Raw genomic sequence first — 15588 nt, 5'->3', positions numbered from 1 at the left:
TCTTTGCAAACTATGAATCTGACAAAGGCCTAATATCCGAAATATATGAGAAACTTAAACAATTCAATGAGCAAATAATAGTAATAATAATAACCCCATTAAAAAAAAAAGGGCAAAAGCCAGGCGGAGTGGCTCATACTAGTAATCCCATCACTTGGGGAGGCCAAGGTGGGAGGATTGCTTAAAATCAGAAGTTCAAGACCAGGCTAGGCAACATCTCTAAAAAACATTTAAAAATTAGCCCAGTGTGGTGGTGTACACCTGTAGGCCCAGCTCCTCTGGAAGCTGAAGTGGGAGGACCACTTGAGCAAGACTCTGAGGCCACAGTGAGCTATCATCACACTACTCTACTTTAGCTTGGGAGACAGAGCAAGAACCTGTCTCGAAAAACAAAAACAAAAACAAAACAAAAACAAAACAAAAACAAAACAAAAACAAAAAGCTGGGTGCAGTGGCTCACACCTGTAATCCCAGCACCTTGGGAGGCTGAGCTGGGTGAACCGCTTGAGGTCAGGAGTTCGAGACTAGCCTGAACAACACAGTGAAACCCTGTCTCTACTAAAAATACAAAAATTAGCTGGGTGTGGTGGTGTGCGCCTGTTATCCCAGCTACTCAGGAAGCTGAGGCAAGAGACATTGCTTGAACCTGGGAGGCAGAGGTTGCAGTGAGCCAAGATGGCACCACTGCACTCCAGCCTAAGCAATGGAGTAAAATACTGTCTCAAAAAAAAAAAAGGGAGGTGGGTACAAAGTACATGAACAGACACTTTTTTTTTTCTTTGAGACAAGGGTGTCACTCTGTCACCCAGGTTGGAGTGCACTGACACCATCTTGCTTGGCTCATTGCAACCTCCATCTCCCAGGTTCAAGTGATCCTCCCACCTCAGCCTCCCAAGTAGCTGGGACAACAGGCCCACACCACCAGGCCTGGTGAATTTTCTGGATTTTTGGTACAGTTTGGGTCTTGTCATGTTGCCCAGGCTGGTCTTTTTTTTTTTTTTTTTTTTTTTTTGAGGCAGAGTCCCGCTCTGTCGCCCAGGCTGGAGTGCAGTGGCTGGATCTCGGCTCACTGCAAGCTCCGCCTCCCAGGTTTACGCCATTCTCCTGCCTCAGCCTCCCGAGTAGCTGGGACTACAGGCGCCCGCCACCTTGCTCAGCTAGTTTTTTGTATTTTTTTAGTAGACACGGGGTTTCACTGTGTTAGCCAGGATGGTCTCGATCTCCTGACCTAGTGATCCGCCCGTCTCGGCCTCCCAAAGTGCTGGGATTACAGGCTTGAGCCACCGCGCCCGGCCGCCCAGGCTGGTCTTAAACTCCTAAGCTCAAGAGATCCACTGCCTAAGCCTCCCAAAGTGCTGGGATTACAGGTGTGAGCCACCACACCCACCTCAGACACTTCTCAAAAGAAGACATATACAGGGCCGGGAGTGGTGGCTCGTGCCTGCAATCCCATAATTTTGGGAGGCCAAGGTGAGTGGGTCACTTGAGGTCAGGAGTTCAAGATCAGCCTGGCCAACAGGTGAAACCCCATCTCTACCAAAAAATACAAAAGTTAGCTGGGCATGGTGGCACGTGCCTGTAGTGCCAGCTACTCGGGAGGCTGAGGTAGGAGAATCTCTTGAACCTGGAAGGCGGAGGCTGCAGTGAGCTGAGATCATGCCACTACACTCCAGTCCCGGCAACGAAGTGAGACCCTAAGGAAAAAAAAAAAAAATACACACACACACACACACACACACACACACACACACACACACACACATACATACATACATACACACTCACGGCCAAAAATAGTCAACATCACCGATCATTAGAGAAATGTAAATCAAAATCACAATGAGTTACCATTTTGTACCAGTCAGAATGGCTACTACTAAAAAGTCAAAAAATAACTAGGTATTGGCAAGGCCATAGAGAAAAAGGAATGCTTATACAATATTGGTGGGAATGTAAATTAGTTCAGCCACTGCGGAAAGCAGTCTGGGGATTTCTCAAAGAACTCAAAAAACCGAAACTATCATTTGACCCAGCAATCCCATTAATGTGTATACACTCAAAGGAGAATAACTCGTTCTACCAAAAAGACACACACTCATATGTTGATCACAGCATTATTCATGATAGCAAAGACATGGAATCAACCTAGATGCCCATCAACAGTGATCTGAATAAAGAAAATGTGGTACATGGCTGGGCGCAGTGGCTCACGCCTGTAATCCCAACACTTTGGGAGGCCAAGGTGGGCAGATCACAAGGTCAGGAGATCGAGACCATCCTGCCTAACACAGTGAAACCCCACCTCTACTAAAAATACAAAAAATCAGCCAGGCATGGTGGCGGGCGCCTATAGTCCCAGCTACTCGGGAGGCTGAGGCAGGAGAATGGCATGAACCCGGGAGGCGGAGCTTGCAGTGAGCCGAGATGGCGCCACTGCACTCCAGCCTGGGCGACAGAGCGAGACTCCGTCTCAAAAAGAAAAAAAAAAAAAAGAAAATGTGGTACATATACACATAGAATACCATGCACTTATAAAAAAGAACAAAATCACATCCTTCACAGCAATATGGATGTAGCTGGAGGCTGTCATCGTAAATTAATGCAGAACCAAAAAACCAAATACCACATTCTTACTTATAAGTGGGAGCTAAACACACTGAGTACACGTAGACACAAAGATGAGAACAACAGACACTGAGGACTACTAGATGGGGTAGAGTGGGAAGGGGGCAAGTGTTGAAAAATTAAACTAAGTGTTGGATACTACGCTTACAATCTGGGTGATGGGATCATTCATACAACAAATCCCAGCAACAAATCATTTACTCATGTATCAAACCTGCACACTCACCCCCTTAGCTAAAATGAAAGTTGAAAGAAAAAACAAAACACCCACACCCACACCCACACAAATATCTATGTCATTTTGCAGATACAGAAACTGAGGCCTACAAGGATAAAGTAACTGTCAGAGATATCAAATTGCTAAGTTCCTAATATGGACCTCTTTCCCCTACACTGCTGCAAAGATGAGAATATGGTTAACTTTCAACGCTCAAAAAACAAAAAATAAAAAATAAAAAAGAGGCTGAAGCAGGCAGATCTCTTGAGTCCAGGAGTTTGAGACCAGCCTGGACAACTTAAGGAGACCATGTTAGCTGGGTGTGGTGGCATGGGCCTGTAGTTCGAAAGAGAAAAAAAAAAAGAATAGAACAAAAAACTCTTTGGGATTGAGATTTCAGGTGAATTATTCACTGAACAAATATTAATCAAGCATCTATCATGCAGCAAGCACCAATCAGTTTGAACCCCCCAAAACTGTGTGGAGTTAAGACATGTAAATAATTTTATTATTATGACAATTACTACACACCAGTAAACAAATCCTTAAGTCCTTCAAGGAACTTATCAAGGAAGAAATCAAGGTTCTGAGCTGAAAGCTAGTGGAAAGAGAAATTTCAGGACAAGGGAAGAGCAAGTATGGAGGCATGAGAAGGAATAATATGTTAGGGAAATTAAAAAATATCACTGGAATAGAAATAGAAAGGGTAAAAATGTAAGGTTTGACAGTGAAGTCAGACCATGAGGTACACAGAAAAATTTTATGCTGCTCTAATCAATGCCACTCCAATTATTTTTGTTAGAAATACTGTTCTGGGCCGGGCACGGTGGCTCACGCCTGTAATCCCAGCACTTTGGGAGGCCGAGGTGGGTAGATCAGAAGGTCAGGAGTTCAAGACCAGCCTGGCCAATGTGGTGAAACTCCATCTCTACTAAAAAAATACAAAAATTAATCGGTCGTGGTGGCACACGCCTGTAGTCTCAGCTACTCGGGAAGCTGAGGCAGAACAAAGTTGGGAGGCAGAGGTTGCAGTGAGCCGAGATCGTGCCACTGCACTCCAGCCTGGGCGAGAGAGTGAGACTCCGTCTCAAAAAAAAAAACAAAAAAATATTATTCTGAGGTCAGATGTGGTGGCTCATGCCTATAATCCCAGTACTTTGTAAGGCCAAGGCAGGTGGATCACTTAAGGTCAGGAGTTCAATACCAGCCTGGCCAACATGGCGAAACCCCATCTCTACTAAAAATACAAAAATTAGCTGGGCATGGTGGCATGTGCCTGTGGTCCCAACTACCTAAGAGGGGGAGGTGGGAGGATGGCTTGAGCCCAGCAGGCGGAGGCTGCAGTGAGCCAAGACTGCACAATTGCACTCCAGCCTGGGCGACAGATACTCTGTCAAGAAGGGAAGGGAAGGGGAGGGGAGGCAGGGGTGTTCCTCCAGATCAAAATATATCATAAGCCTCTGTAATTAAGTGCAATATTGGCACATATAGGAAAAGACCAATGGAACAGAAATTCCAGCTGAGGCTGGGTGCAGAGGCTCACACCTGTAATTCAAGCACTTTGGGAGGCCAAGGTGGCCGGGTTGCTTGAACTCAGGAGGGTTCCTGTTTCACTGTTGTTTTAATTTGCAATTCCTTAAGGACCTCAAATCCTTAAAGATTTGAGCATTGGGAGTTATAACTAATATAAATGACGAGCTGATGGGTGCTGACGAATTGATGGGTGCAGCACACCAACACGGCACATGTATACATATGTAACAAACCTGCACGTTGTGCACATGTACCCTAGAACTTAAAGTATAATAAAAATTAAATAAAAATAAATTTAAAAATAAATAAATCATAAAATTATTTTTAAAAAAAAGATTTAAGCATCTTCTCATATGCTTACATGCCATCTGTGTATCTTCTTTGGTGAGTTGTCTATTCTGATCTTTTGCCTACCTTTTAATGGAGTTGTTCATTTTAAGTTTTAAAAATATATTTTGGGCTAGGCACTGTGGCTCACGCCTGTAATCCCAGCACTTTGAGAGGCCGAGGTGGGCGGCTCACCTCAGGTTAGAAATTTAAGACGAGCCTGGCCAGCATGGGGAAACCCCAGCTCTACTAAAGATACAAAAATTAGCCGAGCATGGTGGCACACACCTGTAATCCCAGCTACTCGGGAGGCTGAGGCAGGAGAATTGCTTGAACCCAGGAGGTAGAGGTTGCAATGAGCTGAGATCACACCACTGCACTCCAGCCTGGGCAACAAGAGCAAAACTATGTCTCAAATAAACAAATCCAGTCAGTCTTCATGACTACTTACCTATGCTACGCAGTTAAGTATAATATAATCATATTTCTGTAAGACAAAGACAGAAGTTCTCTTACCCAGCGAGAATGGGACCCATAACTAATCAATTAACTGAAGTCAAAGTGAGTAATAAAAATACTCTACACAGTATGTCAACATTTCATTTTAACAAAGAACTCACAGTAACACAACAACCTTTTGAGAAAAGCCTATCCTTTTCTTCAGGGAATGGATCCACTGGCACTCCTTGGATCTTTTTTAGTTTTTTGAGAGGGAGTCTCGCTCGGTCACCCAGGCTGGAGGGTACTGGTGCGACCTCGGCTCACTGCAACCTCTGCCTCCCAGGTTCAAGCGATTCTCCTGCCTCAGCCTCCTGAGTATCTGGAATTACAGGCACCCGCCACGAAGTCCGGCTAATTTCTGTATTTTAGTAGAGATAGGGTTTCACCATGTTGGCTAGGCTGGTCTCAAACTCCTGGCCTCAGGTGATCTGCCCACCTCGGCCTCCCAAAGTACTGGGATTACAGGCGTGCACCACTGTGCCCAGCTGTTTTTTACTTTTTTTTTTTTTGTTTGAGACAAGGTCTCACTCTGTCACCCAGGCTGGAGTGCAGTGGTGCAATCATGGCCCACTGCAGCCTCCACCTCCTGGGCTAAGGTGATGCTCCCACCTCAGTCTCCCAAGCAGCTGGGATCACAGGCCCACAGGCATGCGCCACTAAGTCCAGCTAATTTTTTTGTTGTAGTTTTAGCAGAGATGAGATTTCACCATGTTGCCCAGGCTGGGATCTTTTTAGCATAACCCATACTGATTTGATTTCTTTAAGTGGAGTGCAACCCTGAACACTTGCCAAGCAGTAAGTGCACAATCTTGCATCTCAATGATTTTTCCCAAAGTCATTTACAGTTAACTTGCCCACACCTAACTGAACAGCATTTTTTTCTTTTTTTAGCAATTTCACGGACAGAGCCAGTTTAAAGCTTTTCATTTTGGTTTCATATCAATGAAAACTCCTTTTGCACTGGTATTTTATAGGTTTATGTAGTGTTTAATTAAATGCACATGACAAACATAACCAGCACACAGTAGTTTGGGAGTAAACATAACTGCCTCTTGTCAGGAGTACAACTGGACACTTGAGAGTATTACAGAGTAAAGTTTGCAGAAACGCTTGAATATATTACAGAACAGAGTTTAGGGAAAGGAGGATATCTGTTCCAATTAATCAGTCAAGTGAAGGTTAAGGTTAAGAAAGCTTCCACATTAAGCGTTTGTAGATCTGTACATGCAGAAGACAAAAATACACAAACAACAAACCTGGAACTAGAAACGGGGAAATAAAATAAGATTTGATTACTTTTTAAAATACAATTGTATGTTGCTAACTTGCAACAAGCATATATTACTACATTTTTTTTTAGAAAGAATCTGGCTCTGTTGCCCAGGTTAGAGTGCAGTGGCGGGATCTTGGCTCACTGGTACCTCCACCTCCTGAGTTCAAGTGATTCCCATGCCTCAGCCTCCTGAGTAGCTGGGATTACAGGCCCGTGCCACCACACCTAACTTCTTTTGTATTTTTATTTTTATTTATTTTGATATTTTATTTTTATTTATTTGAGATTCGCACTCTGTCGCCCAGGCTGGAGTGCAGTGTCACGATCTCGGCTCACTGCAACCACTGCCTCCAGAGTTCAAGTGATTCTCCTGCCTCAGCCTCCCAAGTAGCTGGGATCACAAGTGCATGCCAATATGTCTGGCTAATTTTTATATTTTTAGTAGAGACGGTCAGGCTGGTCTTGAACTCCTGGCCTCAAGTGATCTGCCTGCCTCGGCCTCCCAAAGTGCTGGGATTACAGGTCCCCAGCCTACTAGATTTTTTAAAGTAAAAAATAAAAAGAATGCTGTGAACTAGATAATAGTATCTCCAACTTTTTTTTTGTTTGTTTTTTGTTTTGAGACGGAGTCTCGCTCTGTCGCCCAGGCTGGAGTGCTGTGGCCGGATCTCAGCTCACTGCAAGCTCCGCCTCCCGGGTTCCCGCCATTCTCCTGCCTCAGCCTCCCGAGTAGCTGGGACTACAGGCGCCCGCCACCTCGCCCGGCTAGTTTTTTGTATTTTTTAGTAGAGGTGGGGTTTCACCGTGTTAGCCAGGATGGTCTCGATCTCCTGACCTCGTGATCCGCCCGTCTCGGCCTCCCAAAGTGCTGGGATTACAGGCTTGAGCCACCGCGCCCGGCCTTTTTTGTTTTTAAGATGGAGTCTTGCGGTTGCCCAGGCTGGAGTGCAATGGCGTGGTCTTGGATCACTGCAACCTCCACCTATCAGGTTCAAGCAATTCTCCTGCCTCAGCCTCCTAAGTAGCTGGGATGACAGGCACCTGCCACCATGCCCAGGTAATTTTTTTGTATTTTTAGTAGAGATGGGGTTTCACCATGTTGTCCAGGCTGGTCTCAAACTCCTGACCTCATGATCCGCCGGACTTGACCTCCCAAAGTGCTGGGATTAAAGGCATGAGCCACTGCGCCCGGCCAGTATCTCCATTTTATAGAAAATGAAAAAGGTTCAAAGAAGCAAGAACCTGTTTAAGATCGCAGAACGCACCAGAAGCTGTTGAAAAGCTAAGTCATATTTGCCTGGATTTTCAAAGCTCTTGTTTTCTCAACAGTGCCAAATTCTCTGGCAAAAAAACCTCAACTGGACCATCGTATGTTCTGTTTTCAATACATGAACAGCACCATGTGTTTTTCCCTTTAGGTAATAATCAGGTGAAGGCAAAAGAAAGATTTTCAAAATGAGTTATAAATTTGATTCTACAGCCCAGCGTTCAGACTTGTCATTTAAAAGGATGAGGGCCATACATTTCTTCCTCCTGTGCAAGCAGAAAAGGGATCATTTCTTCCTCTGCTGGCCTGCGTAACTCCTTTAGTTCCCCCTTCTCTCTGTCCATGTCATCCTTCTCCAGCTGTTCCAACAGCAATCTAGAGGCAGTGAACCAAGGCACTAGGAGAGTCTGCTATATTTGGAAATCTGGGAAAATGAACGCCAATAAAAGTAACCTTTCACATACCTGCATTAGCTCTCCTTAAAGCCTATGTCCTTATTCTTTCCCATTTGAAATGGCTTAAAACAATTATCTGCAATAGTTACTCATATTCAACTGATTCCAAAACAAACAGAGGTGGAGAACTATAGAAGAATCCTAGAAGACATCAAATAGGCTGAGAAACATGATATTAAATAAAATGCCTTGGGGAGTTCTAACCAAATCATGTCACAAAAAAAGTGAAACACAGGAAACCTGAGATTTCCAAATATTTTACTTTCCCTAATTTCAATATACCAAATGAAAAAACATATTGAGAACCAACTCCTAACGTGTCATCCTGTTCTGTCCTAACCCCTGTGGAGATTCCAAACACATACTCCATACTGTTAGTGAAGCAAACCTGAAACCTAGTGCCACTCCCTCGTTGAAAAATCCTTTGATGGCTCCCCTTGTCTACAGATTAAAGTTTAAACCATTTCAAAGCTGGAAGCCAGCTTTGACAGGCCTCCAAAATCTGGCTTTAATTTACCTTTCTAGTCTTACTGTCCGCTTCCAATACTCTTCAGTTCATCACCACAGACACTTCACTTTCCCATCTCCCTACCTTGTGCAAGCTATTTCTTCAGCTTTGAATATTCTGCCCAACACCTGTTGAAATTCTATTCCTCTTCCAAAGTAGCAAGGTATATTGGTAAGAGCTCAGCCTTAAAGTACAGATGTAGACCCACTAGAATTCCACTACCTAGTAGCTCAATCACCTTGAGCAAATACATCGATAGATTTGTTTCCTTATGCATACCACCTATGGTACTTTAAAAACTGCTGTAAGGATTAAACGTTAATAGTTATACTTTAACACTACGCCTAAGGCATAGTAGATACTTAATAAATGTTACCTGCTGGCCGGGTCCTGTGGCTCACGCCTGTAATCCCAGCACTTTGGGAGGCTGAGGGAGGCGGATCACCTGAGGTCAGAAGTTCTAGACCAGCCTGGCCAACATGGTGAAACTCCATCTCTACTAAAAATACAAAAATTAGCCGGCGTGTGGCGCATGCCTGTAATCTCAGCTACCTGGGAGGCTGAGGCTGCAGTGAGCCGAGATCGCACCACTGCACTCCAGCCTGGGCAACAGAGAGAGACTCCGTCTCAAAAAAAAAAAAAAAAAAAAAAAATTGTTAACTGCTAAACCATCTTTCTCCCCTCATGAATACTCTTGGTCTTCCCTAAGCTCCATAGCACTCTTTAAATACCACATTATGGCCAGTCGCAGTGGTTCACACCTGCACTTTGAGAGGCTGAGGCAGGAGGACTGCTTGAGCACAGGAGTTCGAGACCAGCCTGGGCAACATAGGGAGACCTCGTTTCTACACACACAGAAAACTTTAGCCAGGCGTGGTAGCACAAGCCTGTAGTCCCAGCTATTCAAGAGGCTGAGGTGGAAGGATCTGCTTGAGCCTTCAGTTCATCACTGCAGTAAGCCATGATCATGCCACTGCTCTCCAGCCTAGGCAACAGAGCTAGCCCCTGTCTAAAAAATTTAAAAAAAAAAAAATTTTTTTTTTTTTAATTAAAAAAGAAAATAGAAGAAAAAATTAGCCAGGGCTGGGAGTAGTGGCTCATGCCTGTAATATCCCAGCACTTTGGGAGGCTGAGGCAGGTGGGTCACCTGAGGTCAGGAGTTCAAGACCAGCCTGGCCAACACAGGGAAACGTCATCTCTACTAAAAATACAAAAATTAGCCAGGCATGGTGGCAGCTGCCTGTAATCCCAGCTACTCAGGAGGCTGAGGCAGGAGAATAGCTTGAACCCAGGAGGCGGAGGCTGCAGTGAGTTGAGATCGTGCCGCTGCACCCCAGCCTGGGCAAGAGAGCAAGACTCTGTCTCAAAAACAAACAAAAATTAGCTGGGCACTTCTAGTCCTAGCCACTTAGGAGGCTGAGGTGGGAGAATTCACTTGAGTCCAGGAGTTTGAGGTTGCAATGAACTATGATCACACCACCGCACTTCAGCCTGGGCTGAAGTGTGTGTGTGTGTGTGTATCATATACCCATTATTCATGTGTGTACTTGACTTCTCCATTAAGTTACACACAAGATGGTAGTGGATATAAATTTCTAAATCTCTACCACTTACTACTTGTGCAAGCTATTTGACCTCTCAGAACCTGTTTCTTCATTATTAAAATGAACAAGATTAATCCTTTACACTTTTAAAAGATTTAAAAGAGTTAAGGGGCCAAGTGTGGTGGCTCACACCTGTAATCTCAACACTGTGAGAGGCTGAGGCAGGAGTTCGAGACCAGCCTGGACAACATGGCAAGACCCCCATCTCTACTTTTAAAGTTTTTTTTTTTTTTTTTTTCTTTTTTGAGACAGAGTCCCGCTCTGTTGCCCAGGCTGGAGTGCAGTGGCACGATCTCGGCTCACTGCAACCTCCGCCTCCCAGGTTTAAGCGATCCTCCTGCCTCAGTCCCCCTAATAGCTGGGATTACAGGCATGTGCCACTATGCCTGGCTAATTTCTGTATTTTCAGTAGAGACGGGGTTTTGTCATGTTGGCCAGGCTGATCTTGAACTCCTGACCTCAGGTGATCCACCCGCCTCGGCCTCCCAAAGTGCTGGGATTACAGGCGTGAGCCACCGCACACAGCCTAAAATATTTTTCTTAAAAAAAGAGTTAATGAACATCAACTGATGCTTGGTATAATGCTTGGCATCTAGTGAGTTTCAACAAATGTTGGTTTAATGGCAATTTGGATAATGAATCTGATCCAGCGATTGCTTATAGAATGGAAAAAAAAAAGATGCATTTCCCTCAATAAATCCAGTTTCATAAGGCAATCTTAATACAGCTCAAACCTGCTACCCACCTCTCTTCTAATAAAAATCTCCACAGTTCTGGCCCGGCGCAGTGGCTCACGCCTGTAATCCCAGCCAAGGCGGGTGGATCATGAGGTCAAGAAATCGAGACCATCCTGGCCAATATAGTGAAACCCCGTCTCTACTAAAAATACAAAAAGTTAGCTGGGTGTGGTGGCACATGCCTGTAGTCCCAGCTATTCGGGAGGCTGAGGCGGGAGAATGGCTTGAAACCGGAAGGCATGGGTTGAAGTGAGCCGAGATCGCGCCACTGCACTCCAGCCTGGGCAACAAGAGCGAAACCCCATTTCAAAAAAAAAAAAAAAAAACTCCACAGAAGATAAGATGGAAGTTCCTATGCACTTTACTTCAGAAATGCTATCATATATTCATATTCATGCTCTCCCAGTATGAGACTAAAGATACCATAACTCACATTGCTTCATTGCACTTAAACAACATGTTAGCTTACCCCTGAAGAGTTCTAGGGGGTAAAATGGTCTGCCAAAGTTAAACAACACTCTGAAATTGGTGGTCTACCTGGAAGTGTAATGGAAGTGTAAGCTGGTTGTCTGCTGTTTACTCATTCTTTAATTATAATTTGCTGGGTCATCAATTCAATTTCTCTACCAAAAATTCCAATCAAATGTCAATTACATCTACGACAGCATTTTTCCATTTATACACTTCCAACCCACTGCTCAATTTAAGAGGGGAAAAAATAACCACTTCAAAATTTATTATAGTGAAGTCTATTCAAGGAAATTGCAGAAAAGTGAGAACTCGCCAAAAAAATATTTATTATCTCAGCATCTGCATTCCACACTCAACTGTACACTGACATATAAGTTGTACAAGACAGAAGTCAGAAGCCTGGGAAGGGTTCTGGAAGATGGACATAGCTTTAAATCTGACATCATCACTTTCTAGCTGTGTAACCTAAGCATTTTATTTCTTGGTCCTGATACCCTTCATCTGTAAATCAGCGACTGTAACAGTATGAACCTCATAGGGTTGTTGTATTAAATGAGGTTATGTACACTAAGTTTACAAAGTACTTACATCTGAAATAGTAAGTGGGATTCCACCTAGCAGCGCTGAGCACTAAGGTTCTTCATAAATATAGCTGAATAAATGAATATTTACACATTTTATATAAGGAAATAAGTGTATCAATAACGTTAGGTCTATCCTAAGTCAAATTAATAGCAGAAATACTATTTGGGGGCATTTTACAGTTCACAAGGCCCTTCTGACATCCATATGTCCATTTGATCTCCAGAACATCCTCAGGAAGTAGATTTTTTTTTTTTTTTTTTTTTGAGACGGAGTTTCACTCTTGCTGCTGCCCAGGCTAGAGTGCAGTGGTGCGATCTCGGCTCACTGCAACCTCCGCCTTCCGGGTTCAAGCGAGTCTCCTGCTTCAGCCTCCCGAGTACCTGGGACTACAGGCGTGCACCACCATGCTCGGCTAATCTTTGTATGTTTAGTAGAGACAGGGTTTCACCATATTGGCCAGGTTGGTCTCGAACTCCTGACCTCGTGATTCGCCCGCCTTGGCCTCCCAAAGTGCAGAAATTACAGGCGTGAGCCACCGCGGCCGGCTTGGGGGTAGATATTTTTAAGACAGTCTCTTCAGAGATAAGAAACTGGTAACAAAGTGCCAAGGTTACCCACCCTAGTGGTATCCTCCAACCATTCTCCAGCTCAAGGGTAAGTGATTAGTGGCAAACGTTCTTAATACGACGTCCTGTATTAACATAACATTCCTGCAAGTTACCACCCTCCTCAAGCATAGTGAAGCACAGGAATCCAGGAATAAGCCAAAAGTAATAAATCCCGTCAGAAGCCACTGATGACACTTAGCACCTTGCATTGTTTTCTCACTTGGTGTCCTCCCACACCTCTAGGGCGGGGACCAGGTCTGTGTGTAGGTGCCCCCTTCCCGACCGGAACCCCCAACACGAAACCTGGTATCCAAGAGGCCTCAGTTTGTGGGAATGTTTGTGGAAATGGCATGGGATGTTGGCAGGAGGTTTTTCTGTCAGAGACCCGAACTGACGCCAACTCCGCGGTAGGGATTAAGCGTCTCCGGCAGATACAGACTCGTTGGGCGGAGAGGGTCCGACCGATAACCGGGCTGGGAAGGATGGCTGAGGACTGACGCCGCTAAGGGAAACCAGGGAAGCTGACACGCTGAGGGCACAGAAGCACAAACGAGGCGGGTCTGGCCGCAGCGATGGCTGGAAGGATAGGGACCAACAGAGGCTTGGGGGCCGGGGGAATCAGGGCAGTTGGAGTCTGGGGGGAGGGGGTCGGCCTGCTGGTCTAAGAAGAATCTGAGCCCAATCTGAGGAAAGTTCTGAACTCCTCTAGGGGCCCACTCCCCATCCCGCGGAGGCATTTGCTGCACCGAGTACTCGCTGCTACCTGAAACTGCAGCAGCTTCTCTGTCTGCTCCTGGGTTAGATCTCGCTCCTCAGGCGCCGCCATTTTGCCGCCGCCTCTACGCTCCTGACCCGTCCGCACCGTCACCCGCCGGAACTGACCTCAGCCACAACCACATCCGGTCTGAACGACCGCCGGCGCGCAGCTGCGTCTGCGCGCGCTGGCCCACTAACCCCTACCCCACCCCTGGTCGCCGCCAGAGGGCGCCACGCTCGGGCCTATCCCGAACACCTCCGGAAACTGCCGAGGGACTGTCGGTACAAGTCGCCCTTACCCTTTAGGCGACGAAACGATCTGCTCGAGACCTGAGATTCCAGTGGAGTCTTGCAGAGCCGAGAGGGCCCGAATGTGCCTCGAGAAACTCCGGAGCCCCCGAATGGCATTCGGCTGATTTCGGCTGCTCTCTAACCTTTTTCCGGCAACCTGTTATTCTTGGAGGTTTCTCAGGAGATGTGGCCGTTCCGAAATACCAGCCTTTTGGTCTTTGGCCCCTGACCTAAAGTTTCCAAAAGCTCCTGACCATCTCTCGGGAGGTGCCGAAGGATACTGGCGCGGCATTTCCAACGCCGCCTTCGAAGCGGAAGCTGTGGGCAGGCTTCGACCACCGTCCCATTGCCGCTTCGCGGTCGCTTGCTAGGAAGGGCTGGACTGGGCTCCCCGGATCCTCGACGATTCATGGCGCCCCCAGCCGTCGGCAGAGCTTTCCGTCCACCGCCGTGGTTGCAGCGCTGGAGCCCCGGCCCGGCGTCTGCTTTTCCGTGCCTAGAGTCTTGTCTCTCCGCACTAGCGCTGCACTGGCCCCTTGTCCCTGTGACAGGCGAAGAAAGATCCCTGGACCGCCATTAGGAGACGCGGGTTCTAGCTGCCACCTTGCCAAGTGCTGGACATCCTTGGGCAAACCACTTGGGCTCCATTTTGCCATTTGTTGAATGAGATTCACCAAGAGCCCCTGACGTGCTGCCGCTGCCCCTTCTCTTCGAGGCAGTTTCCTGCCCTTCCCTTCTGCTGCTTACACTGCCCTATCACCATCCCTCAATCTCTATCTTCCTCTGCACGTCCTTTGCCCCTTCTCGTCCGCCACCTCTCTTTAGATTTCCTGTTCTCATTTCCACCTCTGCCTCCGAACGCCTCCTCTGCCCACCTTCCAGAGAGGCCTGGGTCTTGGTACACGCTTTTCCACGGACGACCTGTGTGATTCCCAGCAAGGCTCTCAGCCGCCTGCGCCCCACTCTCATCCCCTTGCAAGGCTGATCTGGTGAGACAGAAAAGGCTTTCAGCGCTGGTTCTGTGAAGAGTACATGAAATTTCTTTTGCTGTGCAGAAGCTCTTTAGTTTAATGAGATCCCATTTGTCAATTTTGGCTTTTGCTGCCATTGCTTTGGTGTTTTAGACATGAAGTCTTTGCCCATGCCTATGTCCTGAATGGTACTACCTAGGTTTTCTTCTAGGGTTTTTATGGTATTAGGTCTAACATTTAAGTCTCTAATTCATCTTGAATTAATTTTCGTATAAGGAGTAAGGAAAGGATCCAGTTTCAGCTTTCTACTTATGGCTAGCCAATTTTCCCAGCACCATTTATTAAATAGGGAATCCTTTCCCCATTTCTTGTTTCTCTCAGGTTTGTCAAAGATCAGATGGCTGTAGATGTGTGGTATTATTTCTGAGGACTCTGTTCTGTTCCATTGGTCTATATCTCTGTTTTGGTACCAGTACCATGCTGTTTTGGTTACTGTAGCCTTGTAGTATAGTTTGAAGTCAGGTAGCGTGATGCCTCCAGCTTTGTTCTTTTGACTTAGGATTGTCTTGGAGATGTGGGCTCTTTTTTGGTTCCAGAGTGTACAGGCGACCTACAGAATGGGAGAAAATTTTTGCAATCTACTCATCTGACAAAGGGCTAATATCCAGAACCTACAAAGAACTCAAACAAATTTACAAGAAAAAAACAAACAACCCCATCAAAAAGTGGGCAAAGGATATGAACAGACATTTCTCAAAAGAAGACATTCATACAGCCAACAGACACATGAAAAAATGCTCATCATCACTGGCCATCAGAGAAATGCAAATCAAAACCACAATGAGATACCATCTCACAC

At 45.9% G+C, this 15588-nt stretch overlaps 1 protein-coding gene across 2 annotated transcripts in view; it reads right to left on the bottom strand.

Moving 5' to 3' along the window:
* The window catches only part of FAF2 (Fas associated factor family member 2), a 64505-nt gene extending 49119 nt beyond the window's left edge, over positions 1 to 15386 (bottom strand). The window contains exon 1 of one of the 2 annotated variants that reach the window (XM_078003942.1): positions 13767 to 15386. Coding sequence is in view for 1 of the 2 variants with exons in the window: in NM_001260898.1 (NP_001247827.1) it covers positions 13475 to 13537 (63 nt within the window). In the remaining variant the exon portion in view is untranslated. Of the gene's footprint in view, positions 1 to 13474; positions 13599 to 13766 lie in introns of those variants that run through there. The other variant, NM_001260898.1, reaches the window with a different exon arrangement.
* Positions 15387 to 15588: the final 202 nt, after the last annotated feature.

Source organism: Macaca mulatta, chromosome 6, assembly GCF_049350105.2.
Source record: "Macaca mulatta isolate MMU2019108-1 chromosome 6, T2T-MMU8v2.0, whole genome shotgun sequence".
Classification (NCBI taxonomy): Eukaryota; Metazoa; Chordata; class Mammalia; order Primates; family Cercopithecidae; genus Macaca; species Macaca mulatta.
This window is presented reverse-complemented; position numbering and strand designations above follow the sequence as displayed.